Consider the following 22,714-nt stretch of genomic DNA (forward strand, 5'->3'; position numbering starts at 1 on the left):
GACAAGGGGTACCACCGTAACGGGTAGGAGTCTGGAGAAGTTGAAGCACTATATACGGGGAAGCCGCCGAGCCGGGGCTCCTACACGGACTAACCGTGAACGCCACGTTCTTAAAGGCGTCCAGGTAGTGAACTTTCCTGCACGGACTAACCGTGAACTCCACGTTCTTAAAGGCGTCCATGTAATGAACTTTCCTCCCCGGACTAACCGTGAACTCCACATTCCTTAAGGCGTCCATGTAGGGAATATTCCGCTGGGCCTCCCGAAAAAGTGCTCTAGAGAGGTTTAAATTTGGGGGCTTTGGTCACCACCTCTTAACCGTCATTCAAGAGAAACCAGAAGTGGTTGACGCTTGGTCCAGAGGGAATTAATGTAGGGGATCGTGTGAAATTTTGTTGCTTTATTTTTAAGTGATGACTGTGCCCGGGGGGAACTGATGAGTTGGGGGGGGGGGGGTGAGTTATCTGGTTTGTTTATCCAAGTTGGCCGGCAAAGAAAGTTTTCGCTGGGTTCAAACTTTCTTTCTTGAAGGGGGGGAGTGTTACATATTTATGTGAATGAATGTGAATTACTATTCCGGGCTTTGCTTATCAATGTGTAGTCGATTAAAGGTTGTTGTGATTAAAGGGTCAGGAGCCCTTCTGAGAAAAAGGAGACCGGAAACGGAAGAAGAAAAGACACGAGGTCCGGGAGACGCGACGATTCTTCTTCTTCCTCGCCGAGCTCGGAGGCGGGCGGTATCGATTGAGCAACGTCAGAGAATCGGCGTTTCAAAGCCCGTCTGGCGAGAGGAGTTACAGGGACGTGTAACTACCCTTTGACACGTCAAGTCACTGTGGGTTCGTGCACGGAACCAAGCAGCTGGCACAGTTCGCCTCGCCGTCTACAAGGCCGCGTACGGGTCGCACCTAGGGCCGCGCGCTGGGCAAGCCGCGTGTTGCTTTGCCTGCTTTACATTACCCGCTTTGCTTGGCCAGGAGGTGCGTGCTGCAGCCGTTGTTCCCGGTACGGGACGTGCCCGGTGAAAGCACGTCAGGAAGGGTCCGTTCAACCGCCCACGTGCGGAGATCGAACTACAGGAGTACGGAGACATTGTGAGAGACATTGACCACGGAGGGAGTCGGGAGTGGGGCTCACGTGAGGAATGTATAAGATGGTCATCTTAGAGTTATTAATATTATAGATGAGTTTACATCGTTGTACTATTGATTGCTGATTGTGGATGGTTGTTGATTGCTCGGGGAATATATCATTGATTATTCCGGATCCTTGGTGTGGGGTTTCTTATTGATTGGAATTAATATTGATTGCGTTACGAAAGTGCAGAAATCATAGATCTTTCTGGCGGAGTTCCTCTCACGGTCCGGGGGTCACCGAGACCAGGTAGTCACCGGGAGGACCACGTAACACAAGGTCCACCTTTGGTTGAGCTTCAACTTTCCAACAGATGGCCTGACATTATCCTCAAGCACTCTCTGGTACAATGAAGAATTCTTAGTGGATTTTATGATGGTGAGCTGCCCAGGCCCTGATGCAGCAAAGCTGCCCAAACCATAATATTTCCACCACCATGCTTTTCAGTTGGTATCAGGTCCTTGTGGTCAAATGCTGTCTTTGGTTTTCGCCAAACATGTCTTCTGGTACTGTGGCCAAATAGCTCTACCTTTGACTCATCTGTTCAGAGCACATTGTTCCAGAAGTGCTGGTCTTTGCCTAGGTGTTCATTGGCAAACTTTAGTCTTGCCCTGATGTTCTTTCTGGACAGCAATGGTTTCCTCCTGGCACACCTCCCATGTAGATCAAATTTGTGCAGCCTCTTTCTAATGGTAGACTCGTGTACTTTGACATCAACAGTGGCAAGAGCTACCTGTAGGTCCCGTGATGACATTCTCGGGTTCTTAGAGACTTCTTTCAGCATCTTGCGGTCTGCTCTCGGGCTGAACTTGCTGGGGCAGCCTGGCCTGAAAAAGTTGGCAGTTGTTTGGCATCTTCTCCACTTGCAGATGATCTTCTGGACAGTCGAATGATTGATTTCAAATTGTTTGGAGATCTTTTTAAATCCCTTCCCAGACTCGTAGGCATCTATAACCTTCTTTCTGAAGGCCTCAGAGAGCTTTTTTGATCTAGGCATGGTGACGCCGCACACTTCAACAACAAAGAGCAAACCAAACTAAATGTCTGAGGTTTAAACAAGACAGGTTCCTCCAAGATCCTCTCTAACGATGTTCTAATCATTTGCACCTGAGCTGGTGCACCTGATTCTAATTTTGGGTATTTGAAGTAGTAATAAATGTGGGGGTGTACTTACTTTTTCCACATGCGAAATTTGCATTTATGTTTATTTAAATTATACAATGGACTACAAAATGTAAATGTTTCATGATATTTGTTATATTATATCACCTTCATCTCTCAATATTGTTGACATGAAGATCAAATAGCTGTATGTTGAAATATGTTGAAAAAGTCAAAACTTTACATGGGGTGTACTTACTTTTTCACGTGACTGTATATATATATATATATATATATATATATATATACACACAAAGAATTAAGTTAAGCACCCCCCCCGTTTTTTTACAACCTCGCACATTACAAGTTTGTTGTCGTCAAAACAGTGTAATATACCCATGATATTGCTATATTTTCTGGAGAAGTGATATTATGGTCACATAAAAACATAACAATCATGCCGTTTTCAATATTTTATTCTGAATAATTTAAGGTGAAATTTTTTGGGAATTTTAGGCATATTTTCACCTCAATTTAAGTATGGAGCTATAGGTCCATCACGGACAGTGTGGATGACGTTTATGTTTTCTAACGTACAGTCATTGTTCTGAGAAGACCTCTAGCGATCTTTGCGTCAATAACGTGTGTAGGACCCACGTGATCGGATCACTGACTCAACCAATCACTTTTTTTCACTTTGATCACTCAATTTCATCAATGGATAATTGCTAATGTCATACCAATCATTATTTGATCTCACATACCTTAGAATATATGCCAATGTATACATATACACAAAGAATATATATTAGGGGGTGCTTACCTTAATTCGTTGTGTAGGGGTGCTTAACTTAATTCTTTGTGTATATATATATATATATATATATATATATATATATATATATATATATATATATATATATATATATATATATATACATATACTGTATATATATATATATATATATATATATAATTATATATATATATATATATATATATATATATATATATATACATACATATATATATATATATATATATATATTTACATAGCTTTTTTATGCCTAGGTTCCGTAATAAAAATGTGTATTGGTGTCAAAGCCTGCAGCGACCAATTGTAAGTTAACAGTAGGATTAGGATCCAGTACTCGAAAACCACACAGATGGCCAAGTCTTTCACAAAACCATCTGGCCAGTCCTGATGATTGACTGAAGATAATTTGGGAAAGGTTTGTGACTTGTTCAGGGTTCAGGTGATTATTCGCATACGCTACTCGAAATACACCATGGGATGTTCAACATCCACCAGCTGATGTCAACAGATGGGTCAAAAAAAACTTAATGTCCATCCGAGACAATTCCCTCTTTGCGAAGCACCAATATGACTTTATTTTCTAATCTATCTAGTCGGTAATCAAACTCAGACTAGGCGTCTCAAAAGTAAGTGTAATATCTCGGCCCCCATCCTGTCGGACTCCGACTAGACAAGGCATTTATTAAATTTTATTTTTGAGATGTTTTGTAGTCCATTGTTGGAACACAGGGTCACCACAATACATGCTCTTAACAAAAACATAATGAAGAAACTTTCCATTTTTCTTTATTTCCATTTTTCCATTTTCCAGTTTCCATTTTTCGTTATTGACATGATTGCTTTGAAATAATTTACAGCTTTGTAAGCATTGCACAGATACATTCCCACATGGTTGTAATATCTGGTCAAACCACAAAGTAATACATTTATAAACATTGAAATGGGAAAATGGGAATATAAAACTGCGATAATAAAGAAACATAATCCACAACTCGACCTTAAACGGTTCCAGTTGCCAATTACAGGATTTATCAACCAATCGGTCAGTGTAATCAGGCCAGAATCACACTGAGTGAGGAAGCATGAGTAGTTTCACTTTCCAAATGATGGAATACACCAGACAGTGAAGTTTTAGATTTTTAAAGCCCAGTTCATAGGACACCTCGATCCTTGTTCTAATCTTCACCTCTATCTCATTTGACTCCAAGAACCAAAGAGAACCAGCCGGCATACTTGCAATTGGCATGTCTCCCAATCGGGCATCCAGCTACTTGGCAAGCCCATACTCTTCTCCTGCCCTTCCTTTGCTCTTGCTTCTCTGCTTCATATTGCTGCCTGCATACTCTGTCTCTCTGCAAGCCGAGTGCCCCCAAGATTAAACGGTGTGCGTCAAACGTGTTGCATGGTAGCCGAGGTTTCACTGGCTGCTGGAACCCTTTATAAACCTGGAATTCGTGTCAGGATTATTTGGTGGCCAGGGACAGCGGGCATGTTCGCAGCTTGTTTGTGCTTTAGTTTTGTGCTTTGGATCATTGTCCTGATGAAATGTGAATCTCCTACCCAGTTTCAGATTCATGGCTCACTCGGGCAGGTTTTCATCAAGGATTCTCATCTTGTACTTTGCACCGTCTATTGTCCCGTCTATCCTGACAAGCTTGCCAGTCCCTGCTGATGAAAAGCAGTCCCATAACATGATGCTGCCATGACCATGCTTGACAGTAGGGGTGGTGTTGACTTGGTGATGTGCAGTTAAGCTTGCACCAGACATTACATTTTAAATTTGGACCAAAAAGTTCTATTTTTGTCTCATCTACCCACAAAACTTTTCTCCACATGCCTGCAGTATCATTAAGATGCTTTTTCGCAAACTCCATGTGAGCTTTTATATTCGTCTTTTTCAGTAATGGCTTCTTTCTTGTCACCTGTCCATAGAGGCCAGTTTTGTGAAGAGATCGGGATATTGTTGATTGATGAACACTGACCCTCATCTCACAACAGAGTGCCTTGCAGATCTTTCAAAGTCATTGTTGGATTTGCAGTGACATCTCAATCCAGTTTCCTGCTTGCCTGGCTGCAGAGTTTGGATGACATGATCTGGGTGACCTGATCTGGGTAGAGTATGGGTGGTATGATACATCTTCCACTTCTTCATGATGGATTTTACCATACTCAAAGGGATAATGATTGACCTTGAAAAATTTCTTATAGCCCTCTCCTGAACGGTGATTCTCCACCTCTATATGTCTGACTTATTTGGAAAGCTCCTTGGTCTTCATGTTTGCTTTGTTTGTTGGCCGAGTTAGTTGCACCTTAAAACTCCTTAGATAAGTGGGGGAGTTTAATATTTATGCTAAACCCCTGATTACATACAGGTGAAACCTATTTCACTTATTTTGTAACGTTTCAAACAAATAATTTGCTCCTGAAGTGATTTAGGGTTAATTACGTAAAGGGTTTGAATACTTACGCAACTGAGAATCATCTGATTTTTCTCTGTTAATCAAACTATTCACATTTTATCTGATTTCTTTTAGCTTTATCACTTTGGAGTAATTTATGAAGACTCTATATATTAAGTTTGATTTGAAAGCTTCATGGAATAAGCTCAGGTGGTGTGAAAACTTTAGAGAGGGATGAATACTTTTGCAGACCACTGTATGACCAAAGCCAGAAGTGTCAAACTCTTCCTTCTTTGGCTTGAAGGTGGGGTAGTTGACATGTGACTGCGGCCGGTTTATTTCATGAAGCCTCAGCTCAGCCTTCAACTCTTCCTTGAGCTATGGTTCAGGAGGCTCCAGATGGGTTTTGCCTATGCCAAATATTGCTTCACATCTCTCGTTGCTCTCCTTCACAGTCAATTGTTTCCAAAGGTGGGCGGTCCACTTCGAAAGTCCGCTTATCCGCTTATCCGCTGCAGCGGACTAACGTTTTCGAAGCGGATAAGCGAATCGGAACAACCCCCGGAAACCGAAGCGGATAAGCGTAAGCGGACTACCGAAAAATTAAAGCGCATCGCGATTCGCCAAATCAGCTGTTAGCCTGAGCCGTTACTCTAGAATTGTGAATATTTATTTAAGTGAATAATAAGTGAAAACTGAATATTTTATTGGACGCTAGAGCGGCAATAACGTCAAGATGGAGAGATTTCTGACTCTCCAGCCCAGCGGCAGTGCCAGGGACAGGCACACGAGCGACGCAAACCAGCAGTCCCAGCACAACGACATCCACAACCCGGCGGTCAACATGATGGGGGACGTGGAGGACAGTCAGGAGATCTGCGCCCTGACCCCTCAGCTCGCACGCAGCGAGAGCAGGATGTCGCTGGACTCAATCGAGTCGGCTGAGATCAACGTGACAATGGACACAGACAATTCCAGCCTCAGCCAGAAGTGGAGGCACATCGCCCCTTCTTCAAGGTCGTGGACAGCAAGGCCACGTGCACCAAGTTGACGGCAGGTTAGTTCTTATATTATTATTATATTTTATCGCAACGAATTGAAAATTAATAAGTGCTTCTTTCTTCTTATATTATATTATTATTAAATGATTAAAAAATCCTTGCCGGTCTAATGATTCATTTGAAATGAATTAAAATCAGTTGAATGACATTTAATTTTTCAATTTACAAATCTGAAATTATTTGACATTTGTTTTATAACTTTTCTTTTACTTCAGGTTCAGCCACCTCTTCGTGGACATGGACCTTTTGATGGCCACGGCGCTGCACCCCCAGCACAAGCTCGCCACGGTCAGGGCCATCTGCAGGAGGCAGAACAACGACGCCATCTGCGACCTGGTGAGGGACAAGCTCATCAGGGACCTGCTCGCCCTCGTCCTGCCTGACGAGCACCTGGACCCTGCCCCCCAGCAGGGACCCCAGCCCGGCTCGAGCAGTACGGACTACCTGTTCGCCATGGAGGAGGGGCAGCAGGAGGAGAACCTCGAGGAGAAGATCAGGGAAGAGGTCAACAACTGGTCGAGGAAGCCGCTGAGGGGGAACCCGGGGCTCTCGCCCAATCTCTTCCCGCTCGAGTTCCGTGATGTTTGGGTAACTCTATTTCTCAGGCATAACACGCCGCTCCCGAGCTCTGCCTCGGTCGAGCGCGTGTTCAGCTACGGGTCGGACATCCTCAGGCCTAAGAGGTCGGCCCTGGCTGCACCGAACTTCGAGGCCCTCGTCTTCATGAAGGGCAACCTCCAAATCCTCAAGAAGGCCCACGAGGTGGAGGAGGAAGACGAGGACTAGTCAACAGACTGCTAGTCTGTTGACTAGTAGACTCTCTTGTCAAAGAAAGGACGGGCAAATTGATTTTTCTTTAATGTAACTTGCATATATTAAAATTATATTTAAATTAACTGTAGAGTAGAGTAGAGTCGAGTGGAAAACTTTATTTCAATAAATTTTGAATAAATTTTATTTAAATAAAAATGTATATTTTTGGATCTTAAAAGCTTTGTTTGTCTTTGTAGTAGTTAGAAATGGCTATTTAGGCTTAAAAAGCATTAAATTCCCTTTGGAAACGTCAAAAATCGCTTTAAAAACGTCAAAGCGCTTTTAAAAAATCGAATCGAAGCGGATAACCGGTAAGCGGACTAAGATTTTCGGCCGCTGAAGCGGATAAGCGAATCGGACTACACGGGCTGGCGGAGCGGATAAGCGGTAAGCGGACTTAAAATTTTCCGAATCGCGCCCACCTTTAATTGTTTCTTTCTACCATCATCTACATTTTCACAATCGTTGTTTTTAACCTCGTTGTTAACATTCTCATTGTCAGCCAATTTCTCCTTCACACAATCGTCCACAACTTCATCATTGTTGTCTTCAATTTTATTGTTCACATCCCCATCACTAATTAAGTGTCTACCAAATTAAGTCCTTCTGACCCCAGTACACATTTGTAAAATGATTTCTTTCCCAATTCAGGATCAACTTCTGTTTCCACTGCATTCGTCCAATCGAGCTGCATCCTATTAAGAGGCAGCTTAGGTCCTCTCTGCATCTTTCAGGAGGCAAGTCCACACAACCTGGGGCAGTGCACGTTTTAAATCCAGGTTTCTTTGTTTGTCCAAAACCCGATCCTTCTTTACAAATGTGGTAATCCTATTCTTAGTACACATTCCACAATCCTCATCATCGACCACATCCTCCCAATCACCTTCTTTGTCCTGGTCGTTTTTGGAGACATACACGTTTGTTCATTTCATCACTTTTACAAATGATACTCTGTGCACTACGCAGTGAAAATGCATCATTCAGAATATCAGCAAAAATAGATAAAATAAAGCAATAGTGAGCCCCAGCTTCATTGAGGAAGGAAAATGAGGACGTACAACTCTAATTATGTGTTCTTCATGATTCAACATATATGAATGAATGAATGATCGTTTTAAGGCCATTTTCCCCGCTAGAGCGGGAGTTAGCCTTGTGGGCCCCATGACAATCATGGTTCCCTGTTTGAGGCAATGTTTTTAGGGCCGGATGCCCTTCCTGACGCCAAACCTTGGTCGCCTCTTACGATGCGCAGGGATACGGTGTACCTATTCTAAACCGGGGTACACACCATGATCATTCATCCCAGCAAGCTGGTACTCAATTTGCCGACCTCGGAAGGATGACAGGCTGAGTCAACCCCCCTGGCGTTAATTCAGCGATTGACTGGGATTCGAACCCAGGATCCTAGGATCCCAAGCCAGCACCCTAACCGCGAAGCCAACACCAGGCTTAAAATTCAACATAAAGTATTTAAAAGTATAATTATGTGTACAGTGATGTGGGAGCAACCCCCCTCCTGCATGTACACTGGCCCACTCCTCCATAGTCCTTTTGATAAGTATAATGAACATTTTAATTTGGAACACCCCACATAATCACCTAGACTCCTAGAGGGCCTTCTGGTGTAGTCGTTTAGGATATTGAACATATATATAACCAAGGACATGTTAGGTTTTTAGGAGTGAAGGTAGAGGCCTGGAGGGTAAGAACATAAAAACAAACACAGGTTGTGGTGAAAATGAAAATGCATGAAGATTAGAAACCTATTGATTTACCAGCTTTGCTAGTACAAGTGAAGCCTTTCGGTGAGGAATAAAAGGAAATAAATGAATATTTAGGTGATTAGCAGAAATGTGAAGAGATCCAGATGCCAATGATAGAGAGCTAGCTGTCTTCGTCACTGAAGCTCATCTCATGCCAAACGAGCCCCAACCATCACCCCTCTCATTGAGGTCACCCTAAGTCATGGAGGTCTCCTATTGAGCCATACTAGCCATCATTATAGGCAACCGGGCCTGTGCAGCATTTTATACATCACCCTAAGCATGCTGGGATGTTATTTGCTTCATTAAAACATGGGCCATACCTGTGTCGAAGTCGTTGCTTTCAAAATAATTGGTGTTCCTCATTTACCCAGGTGTTTCCGTTTTTAGCTTATCTGGAATTGAAATTCTAGAAAAGGTATTGTCATCATGCGCCGTCCGTCTGTCAAGCCATCCGTCCGTCGCCTATTTCGACTTTTCCGGCCAAACCGCTGGGCTGATCCGGCTGTAATTTGGCAGCAAGGCTCCACTCCTGACTGGAAACAGGCAATGCAAAGCTCGTTCTGGTCATGTGACCAGAAGTGTGTCAAAATGGCGAACTTAGTAAGAAGAACCACCTTTAGAGGCCATTTTCCCCCACAGAGCAGGGATTGGCCTTTTTCGGGCACCATGGCCCCCTTTGGTAAATTCATTAGTAAATCATATCATAGTAAATTCCTTCAAAAATCTTCTTCACCAGACACACCAGTCAGAATGGCACCAAATTTCGGTTGCAACATTAGGCCCGGGCCCAGATAAGCTTCAGGTCCTATTTGTTGTCCACTACCTGTATCTATCTATAATTCCATTAATCTCTGTGTGTATGTGTGTGTGTATGTATGCGACAACGATTTCTCGACAACTACCGGTCCGATATACTTGAAACTTGCCAGGTATATTGCTGGGGACCCGAGGATGTGCCTTTTCAAGGTTTGAAATTAATCGGACAAGTACTTACCGAGCTATGGCGATTTAGCCGTTCGCCGTTCGCTTTGGCGTTGCGAATGGACCAAACCATTGCATGTAAATAGAGGGGGGGGGTTCTGTGGTCGTTGCGAATGGACCAAACCATTCATGTAAATAGAGGGGGGGGATTGTCACTGTACTCGCAAGCCGTTCGCCGTTCGCTTTGGCGTTGCGAATGGACCAAACCATTTCATGTAAATAGAGGGGGGGATATAATTTTAGATATAGATATAGTACGGGCATGCCCTAGTATATTTAACGGAAGGAGCACACTGACCCTGTGACATGACACTGATGTCATACACATTAATTATGCAGACATATCACCTCCAAACCAGGATAGTGTCCGTGTGGCACTCAGGTCTTTGCAGTCTGAGATTTATGCCTTTATGGTCACGAATAAATGAAAGCCAAGTTGCTGATCCCGATTTCACCCTTGTTTTGAGCTCACCAGGACAACATACGGCTAAATCGTTTATTCGTGACCAGTTCAACAGCCACATAACTGATCCACCCAGAATTCAACTTCTTGCAGGGATCCAAAGTTTTCCAAGCGGTCACGTCTTCCAGGGTGTAAATACTTTTTGTAAATAACCACATTTAGAGGCCATTTTTTACTTTACAGTTTTACTTTACAAAGTTTACAAACTTTTTGTAAACACAAGAGAATTCACTAAATCTGAATATAAAATGGTTGTCAAGTTCGTCGCTTCTGGACCATGCTGTATTCGGCTATTCATATGTCTGTGTTGGCTATATACTCATATAACCTGTATTGTTATAATATCGCTCCATGGACAAAGTGTCAAACGTATTGACATATCCAAGCTTCGGGACAAGCTTTGACCCTGATTATTTGGCCATTAAAACACACAAAGCACAATAACTCAACCGATCTGAATGTGGGTTTTAATTTAAACTGTTGCGTAGCTATGCTCTTCCTCAGATGGATTGAGGTGCCGGAACACCGCTCTGGTGCACTCCAGCAGCACTACACCCCTGTTTGTGACCCCACTTAGCTCGTTAATTAATACAGATCGAACCCCCTAACTTGATGAGGCAGAAGGGTACAGATCGGGTCGCATCACAGCACTTGCTGCACGACCTTAATTTTTACTAACAGGTTAGGACATTGACATGAAAGGCATTGACACCGCTCAACAAGCTATACTTGTACAGGAAGCCATATCAAAACTGAATCGCCAGCAGCAACAAGCCTTGGTTGATGCAGTTTCTTCAGCTTTGCATTCTATTGAACAAGACCTTGCTGAAACTTTCATGCATTATTTTTGGATGCTCCAGGTGGCACTGGCAAAACAAGGTCTATAATGTTCTCATTTCTGCTTCCAGGGCAAGAGGCAGGCATGTTGCTGTATGCGCATGGACAGGTACAGCTGCAACACATCTGCATTCAGGAAGGACAGTTTCCATTTTGTTCAAACTGCCTGTTCCAATAACTGATACAAGTATATGTGATATTCAGCCTTTCTCGCAGCACACACAAATGCTTAGAGCCCTCTTGTTAATCATAATTGAAGCAGCAATGGTAACACTACATGCCCTTCGTACCATTGACGTGCTTTCAAGGGACATCCTTGCCTCCGACATTCCATGTGGTGCCAAAATCATCCTCTTAGTGGTGGAGAGTTTAGGCAACTCATGCCTGCTGTTCCTCATGGGTCAAGGACAACTATAGTTGAGAACTCACTGAAGAAGTCTCCATTATGGGATAATTGTCATATTGTCCCCGACACAAACTATGCGTGCCCGGGTTGATCAGCAGGAATTTGCTGAGTGGCTTATTTTCTTAGGGAATGGATCCGTTAGGAGCTCGACTGACAATGCTCCTCCAGATATTGTTGATAAATGCTCCTCCAGATATTGTTGATAATGCTCCTCCAGATATTGTTGATAATGCTCCTCCAGATATTGCTGATAATGCTCCTCCAGATATTGTTGATAATGCTCCTCCAGATATCGTTGATAATGCTCCTCCAGATATTGTTGATAATGCTCCGCCAGATATCGTTGATAATGCTCCTCCAGATATTGTTGATAAATGCTCCTCCAGATATTGTTGATAATGCTCCTCCACATATTGTTGATACTACTACTCCAGATCCGCAATGGTATATGCAATGGCACACCGTTCATAGTGAGACATCTTCATGATCACTCCATAGATGCTGAAGTAATTTCCATATCCCAAAGTGGGAAGTGTGTACTCATCCCAGGAATAGAACTCACACCAAAACATGTTCATTTGCCTTTTATCTTGGAACGTTGTCAGTTCCCCGTACGACTAGCATACTCGATGACCATCAACTAGGCCCAAGGCCAGACACCCAGGTATAAAATTGTCATCCTGGTGTTTCACAGTCAATGTGTGTGTGTGGCGTCTCTCGGATGGACGTCAAACGGTTGTCCCGTTTGCTGGCATTAAATAAACTAGGGCATGCCCGTACTATATATATGCCCGTACTATATATCTATCTAAAATTATATCCCCCCCCCTCTATTTACATGAAATGTTTTGGTCCATTCGCAACGCCAAAGCGAACGGCGAACGGCTTGCGAGTACAGTGACAATCCCCCCCCCTCTATTTACATGAATGGTTTGGTCCATTCGCAACGACCACAGAACCCCCCCCCCCCCCCCCTCTATTTACATGCAATGGTTTGGTCCATTCGCAACGCCAAAGCGAACGGCGAACGGCTAAATCGCCATAGCTCGGTAAGTACTTGTCCGATTAATTTCAAACCTTGAAAAGGCACATCCTCGGGTCCCCAGCAATATACCTGGCAAGTTTCAAGTATATCGGACCGGTAGTTGTCGAGAAATCGTTGTCGCATACATACACACACACATACACACAGAGATTAATGGAATTATAGATAGATAGTGGACTTTAAAGACACCGTGGTGTCCTATGTGAAGAGTAGGCGAGCTATCGTCGGCACCAGAGCAAAATTTCAAATACTTGACCTAACTACTGCTGCGAAGGCAATGGCAAACCACCCAGTATGACCCTTGCCAAGAAACTCCTTCAGCAGCACCAACTTTTTATATAGAGTATCGTAGGCCTATATCAGACTGTGTGTGTGTTTGTGTGTGTGTGTTCATGTGTCAAAGGATATTTATATGTAATGTTGTTGTTTTTTAGACTGTCTTATTCATATAACTTTTTGAACAACCCTGGTGATTAAATTACAACTTTCTCTGAACACTTGTAAGCATCCTCCCTGAAAAGTAGTCCAAACTTTAGAGAGAACCCACAAAGGAAAGGTTGTTTTTCTAGTACTGTAGTATGGTGCTGACGCCTGTGCTCCGGATTGTACTTGGCAGGCGACGATGGAGAATCAGCTTGTGACGAGCGCATTGTTTCCAATGGTGAGCTGCAGGAGGCTCGTCCATATTGTCACATTTCCATGGAAACAACACAATATTACACCAAGTTGTCATGACGTCCTCTTCACGAGGTCTGGGTCTATATGTGTGTCCAGCACAGCTTTGCCTTTCATTGCATTCAATTGTTACAATTTATGCACAATGGTGTTTTTTGCCAAAAATGGTTTGGTACAGTAATTGAGATTTTTTTTTTTTTTTGTATACTGAATCGAGGCTCGTGAAAGAGCTAACATTTATTTCACAAACAAACAAACAAAACAAACCAGACAAACAAAATATACAAAAAGAGGGAGCGGAAGACAAGATGGGGAGAGAAGGGGAAGCACACAACCACAACATTTGAGAGCAGGGAGAAGTGTGGGAGGGAGAGGGCTTGGGGGCAGGAGGCGTGGGAGGGGGAGGGGGGGGGGAATAGATAAATATATCTATTAGTAAATTGTGGAAAACACTACACGTAACACGTGTCATTAACTCTCACAGAGAGGACAATTACGGAACTTGGCAGTCTCCTCTTAACAGACACTCGAGCAAAGATGTTTTTTGGTGATGGTTGCTCTGTGCATCCTACTCATTGTTAGCTCAAGCCTGGAGAACAAGTTCCAAACACCCCTAAAAGTCGAATGCCTTGAGATAATGTGAACATCTCATTGAACCAAAGCCCCGTCAGTCCAGCAATGTCCTGAGTGAGCAGAAGTTGTACTCTAAACGGCTCTGAGGCACAATGCTCATCCATAATGCAAACCTCTCCAAATGAAATACATTTATTGGAATGTTCCTGAAAGCACTTTCTGATTTGCTGACTTCTCTGGAGATTATATTATTTCAACAGGATGCCAATAAGTCAGAGTCCAGTGACGTGCCTTCCGTCGGGGTCGACCTTGATCCGTTCACCTCTGCAGAGCTGCTCGTTATTTGTTTTAGAGTCACATTTCAAATACAGTGCCCTTACAAACACAACATCAGTAGCATCGACCTCCATCAGGGAGATGATGATCTCCTGATACTCACACCATGACCAAATGAAAATTACCAAACAGTCAGGATCAAAATGTTGGATTTTATTGCGTTTGCAACACTGTGAGTACATATGCAATAATTCCGTCCAAGTGTAATCTTCCCGAGACATAAACAGACACACACACACAGACAAACAAACACCAGACACGCAAACAAACAGACACACACAAACAGACACACCACATACACACAAACAAACACCACACCCACAAGCAGATACACAACAAACCGACACACAAATAGAAACACCACACACACACAAACACACACAACCAAACAAACACCACACACACAAACAGACGCACACAAACAGACACACACAAACAGAAACACCACACACACACAAACACACACAACCAAACAAACACCACACACACAAACAGACACACACAAACAGACACACACAAATAGAAACACCACACACACACAAACACACACCACCAAACAAACACCACACACACAAACAGACACACACAAACAGACACACACAAACAGAAACACCACATACACACAAACAAACACCACACAGCACACCCACAAGCAGATACACAACAAACCGACACACAAATAGAAACACCACACACACACAAACAAACACCACACAGCACACACACAAGCAGATACACAAATAGAAACACCACACACACACAAACACACACAACCAAACAAACACCACACACACACAAACAGACGCACACAAACAGACAAACAGAAACACCACACACACACAAACAAACAGCACACCCACAAACAGATACACAACAAACCGACACAAAAATAGAAACACCACACACAAAACCAAACAAACACCACACACACAAACAGACACACACAAACAGAAACACCACACACACACACACACACACACACACACAAGCAAACACCACACAGACACACCCACAAACAGATACACAACAAACCGACACACAAATAGAAACACCACACACACACAAACACACACAACCAAACAAACACCACACACACAAACAGATACACAACAAACCGACACAAAAATAGAAACACCACACATAAAACCAAACAAACACCACACACACAAACAGACACACACAAACAGAAACACCACACACACACACACACACACACACACACACACACACACAAGCAAACACCACACAGACACACCCACAAACAGATACACAACAAACCGACACACAAATAGAAACACCACACACACACAAACACACACAACCAAACAAACACCACACACACAAACAGAAACACCACACACACACAAAGAAACACCACACAGACACACCCACAAACATACACAACAAACCGATACACAAATAGAAACACCACACACACACAAACACAAACAACCAAACAAACACCACACACACAAACAGAAACACCACACACACACAAACAAACACCACACAGACACACCCACAAACAGATACACAACAAACCGACACACAAATAGAAGCACCACACACACACACAAACACACACACCCAAGCACACACAACCAAACAAACACCACATACAGACACACAAACACCACACACACGTACACACACGCAAACAGACACAGACAAACCCACCCACAAACAGATACACAACAAACGGAAACACCACACCCACAAACAGACACACCCAAACACACACACACACACACACACACACACACACACACACACTACAGAAATCAAAGGTTATTGATTGGCCTGATAGCAGCGCCATGATTTATTACTCCTGATATCATGTAATGCAGTAAAGCTCAATACTAACAACATTGTGCTCGTCTACAAACTCGATTGTTGTCCCACTGGTAATGCCTTATCCATTGCTCGCAGATACAGATAATAAATATCACATTCCACTCGTCTCGCCCCGATTTTAAACAATAAAAACGAGCCCTGCGACTTTGCACCCAAATTGTTTTTCTTAGCAAACACACTCCAAATCAGGCAATCAAAAAGCACCCCAAGTACGATCAACCGAGGGTTTGCAATGTTACCGAACAGCAAAAGTTCAAACTTTTAACATAAATAAAAAAATTTATGTTAAAAAAGAAAAAAATGCAAAACGACTTCTTCCACATAGTTTTTAAAACAAGCTGTAACAACTTCTTCCCAAACTGTTTGAGTGTTCACACATGGATTCTTTCCAAATAACTCCCTCCCTCCCTACATCCTTTTGCCTTGAGATTTTCCCACTCCACCTCCTCCCAAATTCCCCTTTCCCAGCTGCTTATGCATGCTAGAACGAAAAATTCGAGCAAGGCAAGTGCTTACCAGTGGGACATTAGCAAATACTTTTGTTTGTAGAGGCAGACTGGCCTTTGTCCGCAAAACCTCCATTGAAGCCCTTTGTGTGCAACGTTTTAATAAGTTTTCCAACTGTTTAATTAGAGTCCGACAGGCTCCGCTTTGAGAACTTTGGCAGTCGAAGCGCAAAACTAGGGGCTAAACACGTGACTTTCCTGGTGAATACAGCTGCGCATTGTACTCGGAAAATGAGGCCATTAATTATAGCTTCAGGTGAAATACAAATGAAAATTGTGCTTCAGGTGAAATTAATTATAGCCTCAGGTGGAATACAATTTTTTTCTTTTAAATACAAATTTAAGAGGTTAAATACAAGTTAAAGGTCCTGGAGGAGCTATAAATATCACAAACCTTTAAGTGCTACAACAAATATAGCCTTGAGAGATGTGATGCTCAAATCCAAAACAAAAAGGTCTATTTCAACACCTTTATGACAGTTTGCAGAAAATAATGTTTTTCTGGCCGATGATGTAGGAAGATCAAGTCTTCATAAATGCCTGGAATGACAAAATGGAAGTAGTCATGAACATCGTTTGGCATCTTGCTTGTGTCTTGGCAATATTCATCATTCCGTGGTCACAAATGTACATTGCATGTCAGAGTTTAGTGTTTCACTCGGGCCAGCCTTACCTGGTGCTTTGGATTCATCCAGACATGATGTGCTTGACAAACTCTGCGATAAAGGACAATGTATCACTGATTGTTTCAAAGTCAATCATGTATTTACATTCGCTGTCTGCGTATTGTGTGTGTATTACATAGACTGGCAGGATCTCCGGCGACAGTACCCCTTCTCGGCCTACTTTCGGTGGGCAATGTACTGTGACACATTCTTGGAAAAGAAATGTATAATTTTTGAAATAAATTTTATTGATCACAACATATCATACTCCAAAGTCCATATTCATAATTTTTATATGGTTACATTACATATACTAGTGAGATACCCGTGCTACGCACGGGTGGGAGGCCAGAAGCAAACAGGCAAGGCAGATACGGCGAATGCTAAAGCATGAAACCAATAAATTCCACATTCCTGTATCACCCTCAGTCGCACGTCAGACATGGACAGCAAGTTCGTGAATGACTTTCATGAAAAACGTACCTGTTTGCAAACAAACGGGTACGTTCACGTGTCGAAACATCGTGGGTCCGTGGCGAATCTGCATATGGCGATCCGCGAAGTTCACGTTTAGAAAGTAGAAACCATCACGGCGTGTCGTCATTCACTTGAACTCGATATCTCTTTTTTTCATTCCAAACAACATAACTCCAATCACAAATTAATCACAAAATAAACTTTTAACAACATTGTTAATGTTTCCTTCATTGTAAAAACTACCAAGTCAACAGTTAAAAGGATTTTGAGCCAATAGGTGTTACGGCCTTGGCAAGATCGACGGAGACAGTGATCTGTTAGAGTACACACCGCCCAAATAGCTATGTGGAATTCTCTCATGTAGAGATTAAACTCACGTCGTTTGAACTTTGGCCGAGGTCATTATTTACTTTTAATGATGTTTATATACGAATCAAAAAGAAGATAATTGGTTTTGGGTCATCCTTTCCGCATATCTTGTGGGATTGTGAGTTGGAGAGACGACCGTGATGGCGGGGAGGGGGTTGGCATTTTCTCAAGCAGGGATTCAACCCATGTCCTTATAAAAGGTCTTTGTCCGAGGTCACCGAGTCCGATCGGTGCAGCTGTGCAGCAGTCGGTGCAGCCGTTTGTGCGGCCCCCAGGAAAATAACGTCATGCGGGAGTCCAAACCTGAAAATGCTGGAGGCCAAAGCTGAAATTAGAAAAACAATATACCCTATTTTACTCCAGGAGATCCCAGGATTACCCACCCAAAATATCGTTGCGGTCGGTTCAGCCGTTTTTGCGGTACTTTCGAGCGGACGGATGGACGGACAGACATTTGGTGAATTATAGTAAGATTATGAAGAAGATAAAGAAAGATTAATTGTAATACCAGCTACCACCAAAGATGGAGCTATTTCCGACACAAACACACACACACACACACACACACACACACACACACACACACGTTTAAGCAACACACACAATACTTGGTCTTTACAATTTGAATCATCGGTCTATAAAATACACTCGAGTGTGTGCTGCTGAAGCTATCCAGACAGGAAGCGAAGCGGTAGGCATGTGCTTATGGCATTTGATGCCAAGATGTATTTATCGGGTCAGAAGGACCCCTTGTTTTGGTTAATTGTTCCGCCCGACCGCGTCTCCACCTCTTAGTTGATGAGGAATTAGGCAGAGGAAATGTTCTCATGTGGCAGACAAACTTTACTGCTCACAAATCGTGCAGCTTCAGCTGCTATGGGACACAAACGGTGTTTTACTGCTCTACCAAGTTAGGACATACTATCAATATAAATATACAATCATACATATTGTCGTGTCCCCGGGGTTAACACCCCAAGAGGACGAATAACCGGTACGAGCTTTAACTCCGAGACGTATTTCGAACTTGGCGGGATTATTTCTGGCACACGCGGGAAGGTTCAAAGTCTTACCTGGAACAGACAGCCGAAACTGGGTTAATCCGGATCCACAAACAAAAACGAACCAGGACAATAAAAGTAAAATTCAACAAAAAATGAATTTATTAAAAGTAATTGTAACCCAAATAAAATGAATGTGAGGTAAAAACGATTTCCTAATTTGAGACGTCTCCACTCACTCATATACAAACAAGGGGGAAACGAAAGTAAAAGAAAATAAATAATGTTTTAGTAATCGGCTGGGCCGGCACTCAGTTTTGTGTCCCCAAATGGCTGGTAAGGCTTGCTGATCGTTCGTCACCTCCAAACCACCGTGTGGGAAGCGCACAAAATGGCACAGAGTCGCGCTCCTCGACATCCCAACGCGAGGTCCTTCTCGCGCTGCCGACTGCTCCGAACCTCTTGTTCAGTCTCTTTCCACAATCGCACATGAGCCAAAGATGCTCCGCTGCCCATGACCAAGCCAGAACAAAGAGGAAATGTGACCGCCTCCAACGAATGTCAGGACAAAGAGAGAGACCAAAATGGCAAGACCGCGTCTTATTGCTCCAGCTCTCGAATGTACCATGCTGACGTCACACTCTGTCCAATCATCAAGCATGACTAAATCATCCCATCGCACCTCCACCAATCACGAAGGCTGGGGTGTGGCCTCTTCATGACGAGTCATCGAGGGGCGGAGTCTAAGCTCTGTTCAGGAATGTTCGGATGACTTCGGCGGCCGTGAGACAGGATTTACGTGCCGATCAGCAAATGCTGTTCCTGTCGGCCCTGGCGGCGCTGTGAGCAAATGAGTCCATTTGTTATAGTTGTTGTTCTTTAACTGAGCCCTCGATTTCCTGGCTGGCCGAATGTAATAAGAACATTCGAGAAAAATCACAGGGAGGCAATCACGTACAGGGGAATTTAACATTACAGTCCCTATAATTAATTAGCACAAAACCACCCTCCTTATGGCGACATGCAAACGCTCTTACACAGACAGACGGCCTACTTATGAGATGGTTCTTCTTCTTCGTGACACTCAGAGCATGCTAATTTATACGTTTCTGACTTTCCTATGAGATATTTCATGCCTACCCCCACAAACATAACAATATATATTAAAAACAAAGACCCACCCACATCTCTAACATGTGAATGAAGGGAATAACCAATCAGCCCTCACATTAATCAGTTAACCCAGGTAGCTACAACTGTTGGCTATGGCTCTTCATGGTGGTTGTAACCGCAATGCAAGTCGGGGGCCAAATCTTCCCCATTCTTCCCTGCTGCCCGGATTCATCAGGGCAGCGCAGTCAAGGTCAGAGTGCCAATCAGTCCCCTTGGACTGGGCCCTTTCACGATGTCTCTTTCTCTCTTTCTTTCTCTCTCTCTCTCTCTCTCTCTCTCTCTCTCTCTCTCTCTCTCTCTCTCTCTCTCTCTCTCTCTCTCTCTCTCTCTCTCTCTCTCTCTCTCTCTCTCTCTCTCTCTTTCTCTCTTTCTCTCTTTCTCTCTTTCTCTCTTTCTCTCTTTCTCTCTTTCTCTCTCTCTCTCTCTCTCTCTCTCTCTCTTCCCACTTTGCACAGCTGCCGCTCGCTTAGCACGCACGTGCGATTGCCAGGTCTGTTGCTCAGTCACTGGCGGTACGTGCTGTGTCTCGTGTTGCTTTTTTCCTTTCTTCCTACCTTTTGGTCCTTTCTGCTGTCCGAGTGTCGGTGTCCCTTTCTATCGGCTTGTCTACTGAGCGAGAGAGGGAGAGACAGCGCGGTTAAAGTTATCCGCTTTAGGTGGTTAACGGGATTTATTTATTTATTTCCCAGTTATTGTTGTTGTTGTTTTTTTTCATTTATTTCGGCTTTATAAACCTTTGTACCATTTATTGGTTATTTTTTTCGTTTAGTTACTTCAAATGGCTAGCAAGAATAGTCGAAGTAATGCCGGTCGTGACGCCGATGAGGGGTTAACAGATGAACACGGCATGTGTTTTGTCCCACCGGAAGATGTCTCGCTGGAGGAGACGCTCCTCGCAATCGGAGGATTGATCGGTTGTGAGAACATACGCCATACGGGCAGCGTCCCGAATGCACCACTAGGTGGTTGTCCTCGTTTCACGTGTCCGTTTCGCGCGCATCGTCGTGCAGAACGGACTCACCTTGGGCAATGACCAGTTTGTTCCGGTTTCGCCATGGAACACTCCGGCCTCGAAGGGAATACTATCAAACGTTCTACCGACGCTGTCTAATGAGGAAATTCTTCAGAAGCTCGGTCAGTACGGTACTGTGGTGTCGAGAATTATCCAAGCCTCCATTCGCACCACAGACGGGAAGCTTAAGCATATCGAAACGTTTAGACGGTTTTGTTATGTTGTTTTGAAGGATGGTTTGACGCAATTGAATGTCTCTCTCGTTTTTGAAAGTCGTCAAAACGTGAGCACAGGATTTTTGCGGCAACGGAGAGGTTGATTTGTTACGGGTGTGGTGTACATGGACACACTCGGCAGTATTGTCCTGATGGGGAGAAAACGTATGCCACAGCAGCCGGACCAGCTCCCCCCGTGACCATTACGGAGGATTCTGTAGATGATTCGCCTTCAGTGCGGGAATCTACGTCGGACCATCAAGGTACGGCTAAGAGTGGTGCTGATGAGACCCATACGGATGTGCTTCGTGTAAGCGATGAGTCATCCAGTACAGCTGGCCATCGTGCAACCGATGAGTCAGCAAATGTAAGGGGGAAGCCTCTACCTGTAGAGGGAATGATTTGTGAGGAGCAGCAGATTGTAGATGCGGCGTCTCGGAAAAATTTGAAACGGTCACTTGTAAGTGCGAGGAATGAGGACAAAGGTGTTAAAGTGTTGGTGGTGCAGACAGGAAGCAGTTTAAACGATTCAGACAGTCCTTCACATGAAGATCAGCAAGGTGGTGAAACTATGGCTGACATGATACCACCTGCTCAGGATGAAGGGGAACTTTTTCCTGAAGGTTGTAAATCAACCTGCGAAACCGAACAGCCTACTGATGACCATATCAATTCTAATGGGGAATGCAAAATACCCATTACTACTAATAACGACTCCTCCCCCCCCATTGCAATGATGCATGAGGATAAAGAGGATGAAGAACCTAAGGTAGATGGGGATGGAACAGGTGTTTCTGTACAGGTTCAGGAGGAACTCGTTACTAGCGTCACAGAGGGAATTCTAACTACAGAGACACTGATTGGCCATGAGGAACCAGTGGCAATGGTTGACAGCCCCCCCCCCCCCCCCCTCAGGAGGAAGAGCAGCCTTTGGAGATCTCAAAAGAAAATATTGTCAGATTTTTGAAGGAAACTTTCAGACAAAGGCATGTACGAATTAAGGATCATTTTCCTAATATCCAGGCCTTCCTTGCA

The 22,714-nt window shown here is 43.6% G+C and overlaps 2 protein-coding genes across 3 annotated transcripts in view; one reads left to right on the top strand and one right to left on the bottom strand.

Annotated features, from left to right (window-relative positions):
- Positions 1 to 5,479: 5,479 nt before the first annotated feature.
- On the top strand, positions 5,480 to 7,431 carry LOC144892850 (uncharacterized). Its single transcript, XM_078781178.1, has 2 exons — positions 5,480 to 6,508; positions 6,728 to 7,431. Exon 2 carries the CDS (start codon positions 6,750 to 6,752, stop codon positions 7,296 to 7,298), a length of 549 nt encoding a protein of 182 aa, XP_078637304.1. The 5' UTR covers positions 5,480 to 6,508; positions 6,728 to 6,749; the 3' UTR covers positions 7,299 to 7,431.
- A 6,918-nt stretch (positions 7,432 to 14,349) lies between these two features.
- Positions 14,350 to 22,714, bottom strand: part of LOC137431802 (myosin light polypeptide 6-like) — a 99,639-nt gene continuing 91,274 nt past the window's right edge. The window contains exons 1-2 of one of the 2 annotated variants that reach the window (XM_078782480.1): positions 17,441 to 17,628; positions 14,350 to 17,307 (exon numbers count right to left, since the gene is read on the bottom strand). In XM_078782480.1, the coding sequence (XP_078638606.1) occupies positions 14,529 to 16,223 (1,695 nt within the window). In that variant the 5' untranslated portion in view covers positions 16,224 to 17,307; positions 17,441 to 17,628 and the 3' untranslated portion in view covers positions 14,350 to 14,528. Of the gene's footprint in view, positions 17,308 to 17,440; positions 17,629 to 22,714 lie in introns of those variants that run through there. The other variant, XM_068123520.2, reaches the window with a different exon arrangement.

Source organism: Myxine glutinosa, chromosome 7 (assembly GCF_964187855.1).
Source record: "Myxine glutinosa chromosome 7, kmMyxGlut1.1, whole genome shotgun sequence".
Classification (NCBI taxonomy): Eukaryota; Metazoa; Chordata; class Myxini; order Myxiniformes; family Myxinidae; genus Myxine; species Myxine glutinosa.